The sequence below is a fragment of the Coenobita brevimanus genome, chromosome 22 (assembly GCF_032717465.1).
Source record: "Coenobita brevimanus isolate Jiangsu-jjx chromosome 22, ASM3271746v2, whole genome shotgun sequence".
NCBI classification, from domain to species: domain Eukaryota; kingdom Metazoa; phylum Arthropoda; class Malacostraca; order Decapoda; family Coenobitidae; genus Coenobita; species Coenobita brevimanus.
In genome coordinates this window covers 353,450-369,301 of record NC_136975.1, presented here as the reverse complement: position 1 = coordinate 369,301, position 15,852 = coordinate 353,450, and the positions used below count along the sequence as shown (strand labels likewise).

General features: G+C 42.4%; 1 protein-coding gene across 1 annotated transcript in view; it reads left to right on the top strand.

The window, feature by feature from the left end:
• DIP2 (disco-interacting protein 2) overlaps positions 1-15,852 on the top strand; it is a 611,941-nt gene that overhangs the window by 551,191 nt on the left and 44,898 nt on the right. The window contains exon 22 of the mRNA XM_080266752.1: positions 13,822-14,022. Within this exon, the coding sequence (XP_080122878.1) occupies positions 13,822-14,022 (201 nt within the window). The remainder of the gene's footprint in view (positions 1-13,821; positions 14,023-15,852) is intronic.

The window sequence follows — 15,852 nt, the reverse complement described above, 5'->3', positions numbered from 1 at the left end:
CAGTCTTGGTTAGATGACTTTGGGAAGATGAGATGACGTAACCTCCCTTTTATAATGGGTTTCAATCTCCTGATTTACGATAAAATCGGTATACAATAAGGTAAGACCTGATGTAACCCCATCATAAAACGAGTAACAACTGTATTGTGCATGGTCTCGTGCGGTGCGCAATGCGCAAACGATATTCACCGGAGCGCAATGGTGCGCAGTTGCGCTTTGCGCAAGTGTTTGCGCACCTGCCCAGCGCTGCTAATTGCCACCTTAAAAATCATATTCTTCCTTTCCACAATATTTATGTTATCATGTAAAAGTCTCTGAGACTCAGATTTTGCCCTGTAAACCTCTTTTCTAGCCCTGTGTTTGGCAGCCAAGTGTTCCTCATTGTTACCACCTCTTTTCTACACCCTCATCCCACCACAAAGTTACCTTATGTCTTGGGGGACCTTTGTCCATCCACCCACTGAATCAGTAGCTCTCAGGAGATTGTTCCTCCAGAGCTCTGTACTGTTCATTAACACTTCTGTCAGTGGCATCCTGTTTGGCCATCACTAGTGTTGCTGCATACATTCCTCATTCCCCGCACCACCTCCTACAGTATCAGCCCTCCTGACCAGGAAACAGTCTGTCCGGCTACTATCTCTCGAAGATTATGTTATCATCCTACTCCCACTTTTCCTGAAATGTGTGTTGCATACAGTCGTGTTCATTGCCTCCCCAAGCTCAAGTATCCTTCCCCCTTCATCATTGCTTGCACCATATGCATACATGTCCCCTGTGTACCCCTTCTTAACCTTGAGGTACTTCACCTTCATGACCATTTAAGGCCTCCCTGAAAAGTATAATTTCATCATCCCCCATACCACTTACCACATGTATTAAGCTATCCTTGAATCTATCTTTTTTCTAAATCATCCAGTCTAGTGTGTGGCGCATACACTGATATAATTGAATGTGTGACCCCACTGAACAAGATTTTCTCTACTATTATCCTTTCAGTCTTTTTCAGTACGTTTATGACTTATTCCACCCATTTCTCCAAAACCAACGCACCCATACCCCCATATCCATCTACCCTACCCTGCCTGATTATCTTGTATCAGCAATCTCTCCTAGCAATCATTATGGCTGATCCATCCCTGTATCTAACCTCCTGCACACATCCAACATCCACCCACCTCCTACTGAATGCCTCAGCCACTTCCCCCACTCTACCCCTCAAACTACCCACATTCCATGATGCCACTCTAATCTCCATTGGTGATCTAGTTTCCTCAGGCTTGCTTTGATTTTTCTCCTTTTTGTCATAATTAGCAAAAATAATGGGGCAAGACAGACCACAGGCCTCATTCACTCGCACAGTCCTAAGTTCAGGCATGGAATCTGAGACCTATAGCCCACCAGCTATGACCAGTGGCTGTGGCAGTGGCCTTGGGGCATCCTGCCAGGACAGCTACAGAGACATCCTCCAAACATGCCTTGGCACTGTAATTGCCCCACATTATACACCCACAGACAGGGCAGCCTCCTGGGACACTACTCGCAGATTCAGGCCCTTTTCTGTTGGGTGGAAGCGGCAGCCTGGGAACTGCAATGCCCTGTACCCTCTAGCACAGGTCCGAGTCCCATCCTATCCTGGCCCCAAAATCTATGCTGACGAAGACCTCGTCATGCCTACTTTCAATAGGTCTCCCACTAGCTAGCAGGGGCAAATTTTTCTGGCCACATACCCTTGCTGGTGTCAACCCCTATGGCATAGTGGGAGACATTGTGTGATATGTAAAGCACATGTAGGGTAGTGCATGAGATAGTTAGAGGAAAGTGTTTGGGAAAGTATGCTGGTCTTCTGTCCAGGTTAGTATCACACTGAAAAGGTCAGCAAAGGAGGATGATCAAATATTCTGGTAGCTAGTGAAACAGGAGCTGCCACTCTCCCAATCACCAGCATTCCCATTTCCCTTTGGGAGCACCATCCTGATCAGCTGGTGCTACAGCCTACCCAACAGATTGATAGATTATTATTATTATGATGAATACAGGGCCAGAGTAGGGGAGGAGTTAGTCAGTGAATTGGAGTGAAATGGATCAGGACAGCTTGTGGAATGCATATAGGGATTTCTTAGTTTGGAATGCTAAAGTGGTGTGTGGTGTGGCAAGAGAAACAACAAAGAAGAAAGGCACAGCATGGTGGGATGAAGAGGTTAATTAAGAGAGCAGTGGGGGGAAAAGAGGAAGAAGTGGCTAGAGTGGATACTTTACAGGGGTTCAGTTGAAATAAGAACTGAATATAATGAGAGCAAGAGGCACATGAGAGACTAGTGAAGAGGAAAAAGAATGAGATAAATGATGATCTAGGAAGAAAAATGAATGCAGATTACTCTGAAAATAGGAAGCTATTCTGGAAAGAGGTGCAGAAATGTAGAAGTGACGGTGGAAAGAAATGTGAAAGTGTGAAGGATGTAAGTGGCAGGTTATTAACCCATGGAAATGAAGTAAGGACCAGATGGAAAGGGTATTTTGTAAGTTTGATGAATGGGAATGGAGAGATCAAAGTGACTGTTAACGTGATTGGTTTTGGGGGTGTACAGAGAAAGAATGCAGTTCCAAGAAGTGTGACACTCACAGAGGTGAAGAAAGTTGTGAAGCAGCTGAAAAATGGGAAAACAGCTGGGGTTGATGAGGTGTATGCGGAAATGATTAAGTGTAGTGGAGAGAGTGGAATGAAGTGCTGGTTGGAGATATGCAACAAGGCATGGACAAGTGAAACTGTGCCAGTAGAGTAGAAAAAGGCAGTGATTGTACCCCTGTACAAAAAAAGGGTGAGTGAAGCGAGTACAAGAACTGTCGTGATGGTAGGTTATTGAGTGTTGTAGGGAAGGTATATGGAAGAATTACTATAAAGTAAGAGAGATATCAGAAATCCTAGTGAGTGACAAACAAGGTGGCTTTAGGAGTGGCAGAGGATGTGTGGACCAAATATCTGCAGTGAGACAGATAGTGGAGAAGGCTTCTGAGAAGGACAATAAGGTGTTTATGGCATTTATGGATCTGGAAAAAGTATACAACAAAGTAGATAAAGAAGGATTTTGGAAGGTTTTTGCGTATGTACGATGTAGATGGTAAGCTGCTAGGTGCCATCATGAGTTTTTATGATGGTAGTCAGGCAAATGTATGGGTAAATGGGCATCTAAGTGAATGTTTCACAATCATTGTGGGCAAGCGACAAGGTTGTGTGATGTCCCCATGGCTGTTCAATATACAGTATATGTGGATGGGTGATGGGAAAAGTAAAAACACAAGTAATGGAGAGAGGGATGGTGTTGGTAACGAATGGTGATGGATGGAATATCTCAAATTTGTTTTATTCTGATGATGTGCTACTTGCAAATATCAGACAAGAGCTTTGTAGACTAGTGCAGAGTTTTGTAGATGTCTGTGAGCATTGTGTCTTGAGTCATTGTAGAAAAGAATAAAGTGATGGTTATTGAGAGAAAAGGTAACTCTCAGTGTGATGTTACAGTGGATGGAGAGAGCCTGGCATTGGTGAGAGAGTTCAAATACATGGGTACAGTAATTGAAAAGAGAGGAAAATGTGCAAAAGAAGTGGAAAGCAGAGTGACACAAGGAAGAAAAGTAGCTTGTGCTATGAAGGCCTTGATAAAGAAACAGAGGCTTGAGTGTTGCAGTTGCACGAGGCTAACATGCAGGAGTGTTAGTGCCAACTTTATCATATGGATGTGAGACTATGGTGTGATACGAAAATTAAAAGTCAGTAGTAAGAGCAGTGGAGATGAGACTGCTGAGGAATGTATGTGGAGTATAGAGAGTGGATAGGATGCAAAATACAGGGTGCTACCCAAAAGTTCCAGTAATTTGAATATTGTAGGAAAATAAGTTACCTTATCACCTAGTTCTCACTGTCACCTTCGAGTTAGTGTCCTTGGGCATGTTTACAGTGGTCCCAGCATTTTTTCCACAAGTCCATGCATCCCTGGAAGGCTTTAGGCATGATGGTCTTGAGCACCTCCTGCGATTCTGTCTGGATCTCCTCAGTGGAGTCAAATTGACGCCCTTTCAGTTATAATTTCATCTTGGGAAACGGGAAAATGTCACAGGGGACAAGGTCAGGCGAATCGGGTGGGTGGGGAATGACTACTGTGTTAGTGGAAGCCAGGAACTGCCTGACGACAATTGATGTGTGGATGGGGTCGTTGTCACGATGCAGGACCCAGTCCTTGTTCTCCTACTGCTCTGGACATTTGCGGCGGATGTTCTCCCTCAGACGCTGCAAAACTTCACAGTAAAACTTTCCACTGACAGATTGACCGGGTGGGACAAATTCCTTGTGAGCAATCCCTTGGATATCAAAGAAAACGATCAACATTGACGTGACATTGCTGCGCCAGTGCAAAACCGCCAAATCACCTACACACCACGTTACAATAGTATGCGCAGCTCAGGAACACGTCCACTCACAGACATGGCCGGGGCCACACCAACTCAAGGGGTGCTGCTGACTCCTCCTAGCAGCAAAAGGCAAAACTGCAAACGACTGACTCCCAGGGGTGTCATTTCAGTTTTCCTTGGGGGGGGCATAGGCTATTTAGGAGGCCCCCCTACTCCCACATCCCCACATGAGGGGGTGGCCAGTAAGCATTTTGAAGCCACATGCAAAGCTATATTTTGAGAATTAAATCAGGTATGGCATGGTGGGATGAGTAGGTAAAGAGAGTGGTGGAGGAAAAGAGGAAGAAGTGGGTAAAGTGGTTACAGGATAGGAGTTCAGTTGAAATAAGAACTGAATATGTTGAGAGCAAGAAGCACGTAAAGAGACTAGTGAAGAGGAAAAAGAAGGAGGTAAATGAGGATCTAGGAAGAAAAATGAATGCGAACTACTCTGAAAATAGAAAGTTATTCTGGAAAGAGGTGCGGATATGTAGAAGTGAAAACGGAAAGAAATGGGATGGTGTGAAGGATGCAGGTGGTAGATTATTAACCCATGGAGATGAAGTAAGGACCAGATGGAAAGAATATTTTCAAAGCCTGATGAATGGGGCTAGAGAGAGCAGAGCAGCTGTAAACATGATTGGTTTTGGGGGTGTGCAGAGAAGGAATGCAGTGCCAGGAGACGTGACACTCGCACAGGTGAAGAGTGCTGTGAACCAGCTGAAAAATGGGAAAGCAGGTGGGGTTGATGAGTTGTATGCAGAGATACTTATGTAGTGGAGAGAATGGAATGAAGTGCTTGTTGGAGATATGTAAGAAGGCATGGATGAGTGAAACTGTGCCTGCAGAGTGGAAGAAGGCTGTGATTGTACCCCTGTACAAAAATAAAGGTGAACGAAGTGAGTGCAAGAATTATCGTGGCATAAGCTTACTGAGTGTGGTAGGGAAGGTATATGAAAGAATTATTATAGAGAAAGTAAGAGAGATATCAGAAGTCCTAGTGAGTGATGAACAGGGTGGCTTTAGGAGTGGCAGAGGATATGTGGACCAAATATTTGCAGTGAGACAGATAGTAGAGAAGGTTTATGAGAAGGACCATAAGGTGTTTATGGCATTCATGGATCAGGAAAAAGCATATGACAAAGTGGACAGAGAAGGATTGTGGAAAAGTTTGCGCATGTATGGTGTAGAGGGTAAGCTGTTAGGTGCCATCAAGAGTTTTTATGATGGTAATGAAGCATGTGTCAGGGTTAATGGGCATCAGTGTGGGCATGCGACAAGGTTGTGTGATGTCCCCGTGGTTGTTCAGTGTATATATGGATGGGGTGATGAGAGAAGTGAAAACACGAGTAATTGAGAGAGGGGTGGCATTGGTAATGAATGGTGATGGATGGAATATCTCAGATTTGTTGTACGCTGATGATGCAGTACTGCTTGCAAGTACCGGACAAGAACTTGGTAGACTAGTGCAGAGTTTTGCTGATATCTGTAAGTGTCGTTCCTTGAGAGTAAATGTAGAAATGAGTAAAGTGATAGTTATTGAGAGAGAAGGTGACTCCCAGTGCAATGTAACAGTGAATGGAGAGAGACTGGAATTGGTGAGAGAGTTCAGATACCTGGGTACAGTGATAGAAAAGAGAGGAAAATGTGCAAAAGAAGTTGAAAGTAGAGTGACACAAGGAAGAAAAGTAGTTGATGCAATGAAGGCCTTGTTAAGAAACAGAGGCTTGAGTGTTGCAGCTGCACGAGGCTTACATGAAGGAGTCTTATTGCCAACTTTAACATATGGATGTGTGACTGTGGTGTTGCATGAAAATGAAAAGTCAAGAGTAAGAGCAGTGGAGATTGGACTGATGAGGAATGTACTGTATGTGGAGTACAAAGGGTGGATAGGATACGAAGTAATGTGATTCGTGAAAGATGCGGAGTGAGGAAGTCGGTGGACACCAGAATTGAAGAGAGTTTACTGAGATGGTATGGTCATGTGGAGAGAATGGATAACAATAGAGTGGTGAAGAAGGTATACCTGAGTGAATTCAAAGGAGGGAGGAGGTGAGGTAGGCCAAGGAGAAGGTGGAAAGATATGGTGGATGAATGTGTGAGGAAGAGAGGTTTGGAAGTCGGTGAGGCTAGGGAACTCACAGGAGATTGAGCTGGCTGGATGAATTTTGTGAGGAGATATGCATGATCAGGGATTTTTGGTACCCCTTTTTAACGTGGCAGCATCTGGATTGACTCTGTCAGATACGATTATGTGAAGCTACAGAACGTGGTGAATGTTTTTGGAGCATCCGATAGAGCCAGGATTCCGGGGGCTTGAATGATCGAGTGAATGGAAGCGTGGCCCATTGGATTGGGCAATTTTGGGCTGTCTGGACATTGCTACTCCTCACCCTGCCCTTGGGTGGGAAAGGAGGTCTCGATGATGATGCTGATGAAATCAGTAAACAAATATATATACTGTATATAATTATTTATGAAACCAATTGCTTCCTGACACACACAGTAATGGATATTCTAGCACTTGCAGTATTTCTGTGTGATCGTTGAATACAGTATGTAATTTAAAGTGCATGGTAAAGTACATATCATTGCATTATATGCTAATGAACTTGGGTAATAGACCAAATAGCAATTAAAATATTTGTATTGGTGAAAGGTTAAACTGACTTCATTCATATAACCTAATGAAAAGATAATGAATAAAAAACTGAGAATGAAAAGTTGTAAACTTGTAATTAAATTAAAAATGGAATGCTTTTAGCTTACTAGCCCCTAAAATACCATGAATCATATAAAGTAATATGAAAAAGTAAGCTCAACACTAAGAGGTGGGAGAAATAAAATGATGGTTTTTAAATCTGGAAGATGCTCAGGTAAGAATAGTATATTAATCTCAGAATTCATTAGAGGAAATTGAAAACTAAACTACGTATATTTATTGCATTGAATAATGGATAAACTACTGCAACAGTGGATATCTCCGTGATCTCTGCTTTGCAAAGTTATTTGTAGTGCCCTTTGTGGACTACGTGCCATTGTGAATAATGCCGTATTTTCTACCTAAAGCAGCTTCATATACTGTACCAATTCCAAGAGATTATTGTAGTTACATTGCAAGATATCATACTTTAATTTGACATGTGAGGTGGTGTGTGGAGAGATGAGAGGACGAAAGGAGATGCAAGGAACAGCATGGTGGAATGAAGAGATGAGAGTGGCTGTGGCACAAAAGAAGAAAGCATATAGTGAGTGGATGAGAAACAGGGGTGTGGAAGAAGTTGATAGATGGATGAGTTATATATCATAGAGAGGAAGAGAGAGCTGAAAAGATTGGTGAGAGAGAGTAAGAAGAGAGTGGATGAGGAATTTGGAAGGAATTTGAGTGTAAAGTGGAGGGAACGTATGCAAATTTTTTGGAAAGAGGTAAAGAGAGTTAGGCAGGGTGTCAAAGAAGTTAGTTAGGGAGTGAAAGATAAAAATGGTAGATTACTAGTGGAGAAGGGAGAAAAAGTGAGGAGATAGAGGGAACACTTTAAGGTATTATTGAACATAGAGAATGAAAGTAATGTGAGTGTAAGTGGCTGGGGAATGGCTGGGAGAAGGAGGGATGTGAGAGAAGAGAAGAAGAAATCAGTAGGATGGAAGTTGTGGAAGCAATGAAGAAAGTTAAAATGGGGAAAGCCCTAGGAATTGATGGAGTGTGTGGTGAAATGCTGAAGCATGGGGAAAAGACAGCAGTAGAATGGATGTGGAAGATGTGCAGATTGGCCTGGGAGGAAGGTAGAGTCCCAGAGGACTGGAAGTCAGGTATAATTATTCCCCTGTACAGAGGAAAGGGGAAAAAGAAGTATGTGTTAATCATAGGGGTATTTGTCTTCTAAGTGTAATAGGAAATGTATATGGTAGGATACATACTGACTGAGTTAGGGAAATAACAGAGGAATTAGTTGGAGAAGAACAGGGAGGTTTTAGGAAGGGAAGAGTATGTGTAGATCAGATATTCATTCTTAGCTCTTCAGTGGAAAAGTTTCTAGAGAAGGAAAAGAAGTTGTATGCGGCCTTCATGGATTTGGAGAAAGCATATGACAGGGTGGATAGACAAAGATTGTGGAAAGTATTAAGTATGTATGGAGTAGATGGGAAGTTGTTGAATGCCGTGAAGAGTATATATGAGGGTGCCAAGGCTGCAGTGCATGTGGATAGTGAACTGAGTGAATTTTTCTATTTGAAGGTTGGATTGAAACAGGGATGTGTCATGTCTCCATGGTTGTTCAATCTGTATATGGAAGGGATAATAAAAGAGGTACAAGGCAGGGCAGTGGATGTTGGAGCAGCTTTGATGAGAGAGGCAGTGTTTGGAAGCTCCCTGTACTGTTGTTTGCAGATGATACTGTGTTGTTAAGTGAAGACGAAGGGGGCAGCAAGGCTTGGTGGATAGTTTGGGGGAGTGTGTAAGAAACGGAATCTAAAGCTTAATGTAGGAAAGAGTAAAATTATGGTCTTCGAGAGAAGCGAAGTCAGTGAATGTACAGTGAGGTTCTATGAGGAGGAAATGGAAAATGTGAGTACTTTTAACCCCTAAAACGCTGATCGTCGCGTTTGCGACGCTCAGCCATAAGGGCAGGACGGCGGGTCGTCGCGTTTGCGATTTTAGTATATTTTGAATAACCGCGGGCAAGCAGGCTCCAGCTGGTATTGTCTATCAGTACCACCATCCTCTAGCTACAACTAGCATACTTTACCTTTGTACTACTGACCTCAGTTGTTGCCAAATATCGCGTTTTCCCCCCGTACCCCCCCTACCACGGCCCGGCCAGCCTGGCTGTGATACATGGCAGCGCTCTGAGCGCTCAGAACTGTAAATCTGCGATCTCCTCTCACAAGCAGTTTATGCTACTAGGAAACGCTTGTTTCCCCAGTTGTAACACTAGCTTTTGCCTCTGTTTAGTGTTAGTTTACTGCAGGCTTTGAAAGTGAGATTATGGCGAGTTCTAGCTCTTCCCAGTCAGTGCAAGCGGCCGACAGGAACGAGAATAAAGTGGCTGATGTAAGGCAGAATAAAAAGCGCGCCGTGGTGATCTTTTGGGAAGTAATATGATTGAAAATAATGTAGTATACATGTTTTTAGCTGTGAAAATGGAAATGTTTGTTGAGTGATGGGAAAACCGCCGCCACAGTGCATGTCGGCCGTACGCTCCGTTGATTTTAGCCTTATTTTCAGTGCTTATTGTACAAATACGGATTCCTAACTACCTTTACGTTGTTGTATAAAGTGTACTGTGACAGACTGAGGCTGTGGTAGAAAGAAAACTGGGTTTCTGGAGGTGTGAGAGTGAAGACTTTGTTACCCAACTTTGCAAGTCTTCACAAGTCCTTTGGTAGTCAACGAAGGCTCAACATGTGGCTCAGGAGATAGCTGAATGTAAGTAATATATGCCATAAAAATTTTAATGCTCTAGGGTTAATCTATGATTTTTGGCAAATATTTTTCCACAGGTACTCAGACCCCGCTACAACCCCGCCACAGGGGGGGGATCGCGCGTACACAGCCGCGTTTTAGGGGTTAAGTACTTGGGTTATGTGATGAGTAAGGATGGAAGTTTGGTGGGTGAAGTGCTTGAAAGGGTACAACAAGAAAGAAAGGTTGCTGGTTACTTGGAAGCAGTGATAAGAAACAGGGAAATGAGCATGGAAGTGAAAAAGTTACTACATGACAGTATTGTGGTATCGAAGTGAAGCTTGGACCTTGTTGGAGGAACACAAGTCAAGAGTGAGAGCAGTGGAAATGAGTTATTTGAGAGGAGCATGTGGAGTCACATGGAGAGACAGACTGACAAATGAGGAAATGAAGGAGAATTGTGGTATGGATGTGGATGCGATAGGAAGTGTTAGGAGAAACACACTGAGGTGGTTTGGCCATGTGGAGAGGATGGAGATTGAGAGACTGATGAGGAGAGTGTATGTGAGTGAGGTGGGGGGGGAGAGGGAAGGGGAGGCCAAGGATGAGATGGAGGGATGGAGTGGAGAGGTATATGAGAGAGGTGGGTGTGAGCTGGGAGCAGTGCAGTGAAATGGAGGGGGACAGGGCGACATGGAGGCAATTTGATTGTGGCCACTCCTTATGGGATTAAGGCGTCTGGCAATAGATAGATAGATAGAACTGTGTTCATATGTACTTTACCAGCCCTTACAGAATGAACTCCCCATGGTGTCTGCTGTCTGACTGGCTGGCCTCTGGCTTGTGGTGCCTATCGTGTCCAGACCACATTACCAAGATATGAAGAAAACATTGAAACTTTTAATTCCGACGTCAAACCACAAAATAAAATAAAACCATGCTTTCGTTTAATTTTTTTCTTTCTTTCTTTTTTTTAAGGATACATGCCACTTAAGTGTTTGTGACTTAGATTTTGTCATATAGATTTTGTAAAAAAAAAAAAAAAAATGTTTACTTGGTTTTGATGCCACCCTGCTGCCCCCCCTACCGTCCCCTTTTTCCTCACGGGCCCTTGGTACCTTCCCTCCCCTCTGGATCTTTCCACCTCCCACTTTGGGAACCATTGATCTAAATGAACTCTTAAGACTCCTACCTACAGGTACATACTTCCTAAGATGAAGAAAAACTTTTAATGATAGCCTGAATACAATAAAAAGGCAACTCGATACTGAAGTTAACTGAACAAGGGACTAGGAACGTATTTACATTGACATCCTTTAATATACTGCACCTAGTAAATTACTGTGATTATTACACACACACACACACACACACACACACACACACACACACACACAGATATATTTCACTCAAACTACTGAGGCTAAATACAAATTATTTTTAATTTCGTGATGTTAACCTTATATTTTTTTCATTAATTGTAGTTGAGTTGGAGGCCCCCTCAGAAAGCTTGGGGGGGTTGAGTGCCCCTTGCTGCCTCCCCCAAATGTTGCCCCTGCTGGCTTCCTCTGTTCAAATTACTGGAACTTTTGGGTAGCACCTCATAATGTTATTCGTGAAAGATGCGGCCTGAGGAAGTCTGCCGACACCAGAATCAGAAAGAGTGCACTGGGATGGTATGGCCATGTGGAGAGAATGGATGACAATGGAGTGGTGAAAAAGTTATATAATATCTGAGTGAATTTGAAAGAGGGAGGAGGCTATGTAGGCCAAGAAGAAGGTGGAGGGATATCGAGGATGAGTGTGTGAGGAAGAGTGGTTTGGAAGCTGGTGATGCTTAGGGACTGACAAGAGATCGAGCTGGCAGGATGAATTTTGTGCGGAGAAGTACATTAACAAGGTTTTGGCACCCCTTTTTAACATGACAACATTTGGATTGGCTCTATCAGATAGGTATATGTGAAGTTACAGCATGCGGTAAAATTTTTTTTGGCCTATATGATGGAGCCAGGATTTTGAGGGCTTCAGTGATGAGTGAATGGAAGCACGTCCCATTACATTGGGCAGACTTTAGCTGTCTGACATTGCTACTCCTCAGCGAGCCCTTGGGTGGGAAAGGAGGTCCGGATGATGATGACGATGATGATGATGATGAAGAGTTATTAATTTTATACTTTATTTACTTATTTTTGTTAAGGAGAGAGGGTTTTGTGGTAGGTGGTAGCGACCATCGTGTACTCACTTGATGTAGTGCTGCCTACTTCATCCTTAGCTTGTATCATTCTTTTCCTGTGCCTGCCCTCCCCTCTTCCTAATATCCCATCATTCCTGTCACTTCTTACTGCTTTTCTTTCCTTTACAGGTGGCTTTACATTGAGTGACAAGCCAAATGGTTTCCTGTAAGCCAAGAAACCATTTACAACGCTGGGTGGTAACCATATAACCAAACCATACATGCTCCCTACGTATTGGCAAGTGGGTTGGTGGAGGGTTAGTGCCTCTCCCCATAAAACAAATAACTCAAAGTCATTGGGGATTATGGCGTTTGGCTATAGATAGATAGATAGGTAGAGAGGGTTGGGGAGTTAGGAGAAAGTGGTGTTAAAAGAGATTGCACATGTTGTTCACTAAATGGATGGGGTTATGAGAAAGGTGAAAGCAGTAACAGGAATGAAGCTGGTGATAAATGGTCATGGTTGGAATGGCGGTGATGCTGTATTGCATGTTAATAGTGAGTCGGATCTGATCAGAGTTTTGTAAATGTATGAACAGCAAGGTCTGAAAGAAAATGGGGTTAAGATTAAAGGAATGGTTATTGAGAGAGAAGGGGATTGACAGTTTGATGTTTGATGTAGTGGAGAGACTAAAACTGATGCTTGAGCTTTAAGTATATAGGTGATTTGATTGAAAAGAGAGGTAAATGTAAAAGGAGCATAAAGCTGAGGGAAATAAAGTGGCTAGTGCTTTGAAAGCTGTGATATGGAATAAAGGGTTGATAACAGAAGCTGTAGGAGAACCGCATAAAGGTGTTTTTGTGTCCTTATTAACATTTGATTACGAGGTTAGTTGTAATGTGAGTACTGTATAATATTGACATCAGTTATTTTGAGTGAGAAGAGTGGATGTGGAACAGTTAAAGGTTGTGTGTGGGTACCATTGGTTAGAGTGGATGAAGAACAGATATTTCAGGTAGGTGTGCAGTATGTCCATTAACCCCTAACCGCTGGCTGACGTGTATACAAGTCACGATTTTGGGCGCGGAGCAACGCCGGTTGACGTGTATAGCCGCAGGCGTCTTCCCACTACCCTTTGAACTTTAACTTATCCTTACTCATCAACGGGATCACCTAGAGAGGTGGGGATACTTTCATTTGAAAGAGGAAGAGTTGGTGATTCTTATATATCTTTAATTTTTTCTCTAGCTCTTATAGTTTGGCAGATATTAGGGTTTAAAGTAAGAGTATTTTTTTTCCATCAAGGATATCCCCCTTAGGGAGGAGCGTGCAACATCGGAAGACCCCCTGCTTGTAGCGATTAATTTTAGGGTAGAAGAGAGTTAGCTTTGGTCATGGTTTAATGATATTTAATACCTTCATCACAATGACATCTTCAGTTTATTATAACCACCCCTTGATGATTGTATCCTGGTTTCATGACTCTGAACTGTAGGGCTTATGTGTGGATGTAGCCTTCATTAACCCTTTCACTGTATGCAGGATATCTCTGCAAAGCTGAATTAAATCATCTTGAGGTGTAAAAATTAACAGACACAATATCATGTTGGAGAGGTTAATCCAGTATGGTGTCATTTCTTTTAAAAGTGAAGTTAAGAAGATCACTGACACAGTTAAGGTAGTGATTATAAGTGGCTTAAAGATGTGTTTGTCATTATTTCTGTTCCATTTGTTTCGCTGTTTATGGAATACATATAACTAGAATGAACATTTTTACCACAACTACAATGGCTGTTTCTTCAGGAGGAGAAATTTGACAGTGGGAAGAAATGGCCACCCATCCTAGACACAGATGACCTACCCAAGAAACGACTGCCCTCCATATACAAAGCCCCAACACCAGAGATGATAGCATATCTGGACTTCAGTGTCTCAACCACGGGCATGCTGGCTGGAATCAAGATGTCACATGGTGCTGCCACCTCACTCTGCCTCAGCATGAAGGTAGGGATGCAATGTGGTTTACATAGGGCCAAGGAAGAATCAGGTATGCATGCTTTTTTTTTTTCCCCCCCCCACTCCCACACAAGACATAACAACAGTATAACTTTGTAATGGAAGGGCCTGCAGTAAGCCCTCAATATATTTAACTTGTTAGGAGAAAGGCTGACTAATTATTTAGCAAATAATGCGATGTAACTAATGTTTGTCGGGTGTGATTGTAACAACCTAATGGAATTATGTATTCACACTATGGTATTTCAATTTTTTTATACTGTACTGGTAAATACTATGTTTTTACAGTCAGTAAGAAAAAACAACAGGAAAAACAACAAAAACTACTGCCTTAAGACTTCTTGCTCTGTGTGGTCATTCAGTGATGTGGGTACATCAGCCAGATAATTGACATTTTGTTTTATTTACATATTAAGATTGTTCGGTAAGTACACTAAGAGAGATTGATATCAGTACAGCTGAAGTTCATTGTATCGAGGTTCAGTTGTTCCCGATTTAATGAAACATGTTGCAGTCTTGTGATGTCTTAGACTGCAGTGTTATAATCAGTCATCATAAATCAGTCACTACTGATTTGCTTTAGTACAGTGTATGATCTGAATATAGCTAGTTGTTGTCTGTAATGTACAGAGCAAAATGTAGAATTTTAAAAATTCGATATTGTTGATGGTTAGATGGCAGAATTATTTGTATTAGATTGTTATCTGCTGCACTGTTGGTTTGAATTTATATGTTTATATGTAATATAAAAACTCTGAACCTTGACAGAATTCAGTGAAACAGCCCTTATTGGGTCCAGTAGCTGTCAGTCAGAGTGTTGTTCAAATTGATGTTTTCTGGGGGAGTTTTTGGTTGCCACGCTTATGACAGGGCAAGCACCAGTGAGTGAAACATGTAGAGGTACATGTTACACGTGCATGCGCATGTATGCCTTGCACACGTGGATGTAAACAAGACAGATGACACGCATCTGCAGGAATGCTCCCAAAAATTTGCCATGATTTTAGTACTGTATAGAGGATGAAATCCCTTCTCCAAACTGTCTGTGATTGATGTTAAAGTTGGAGAGGTTCTCCTGTATAATTGAAACATTTGGATGCTCTTTGGAAGCTGCGGTTAAAGCAGAAAATGGCAGGCGAGGGAGGCAGAACAGAACTGCATGTGGTTGACCAGTGTAGTGATTGCTTGGGATTTGACCGTCAAAGCAGCATGCGTGAGTTAATAAAAGTATCAAAGATTAGAATTTCAAAGATGGAAACGGTAATTGTGAACAAAACAAATGATAGTTTAAAGACAAAGAAAGGTGAAACAAAAGATGGGCAGGACCTGAGTACCACCAAGGAGAGAGCCCTCAAGAAGAAAGTGATTTAGAAGAGGAAAGTAAAGAATTGAGGAAGAAATTGAGTGAAACTGACCGTAAGACCAGAAGGTACGCGTATGTACAGTTCTGGAACGAGTGCAAGAACAAACGGTTAAATGGCATGAAGAGATGTCAGAACTGAGAGAAATGATAAAACAACAGCGTGAAGAAAATAAAAAATTGGCATACAAACAAAGAGGCATCTGCAGAAGTGAAATGGTGAAAATTTTGCAGGAAAAGGTGTTGATTGTGAGAAACACATTTGAAAGGAAAAGATGTGTGATCATCTTCGGAGTTGAGGCGAAAGAACAGAAATCAAAGCAGACTAGGAAGAATGAAGAGATGACCAAGATCAGTGAACTGTTTAGGAAGATAAATGAAGAAGGAAAAATCAGGGAATGAGAAATACAGGATGTACGAAGAGTAGGTCAGTATAAAACAGAAGGACCTAAAGGTAG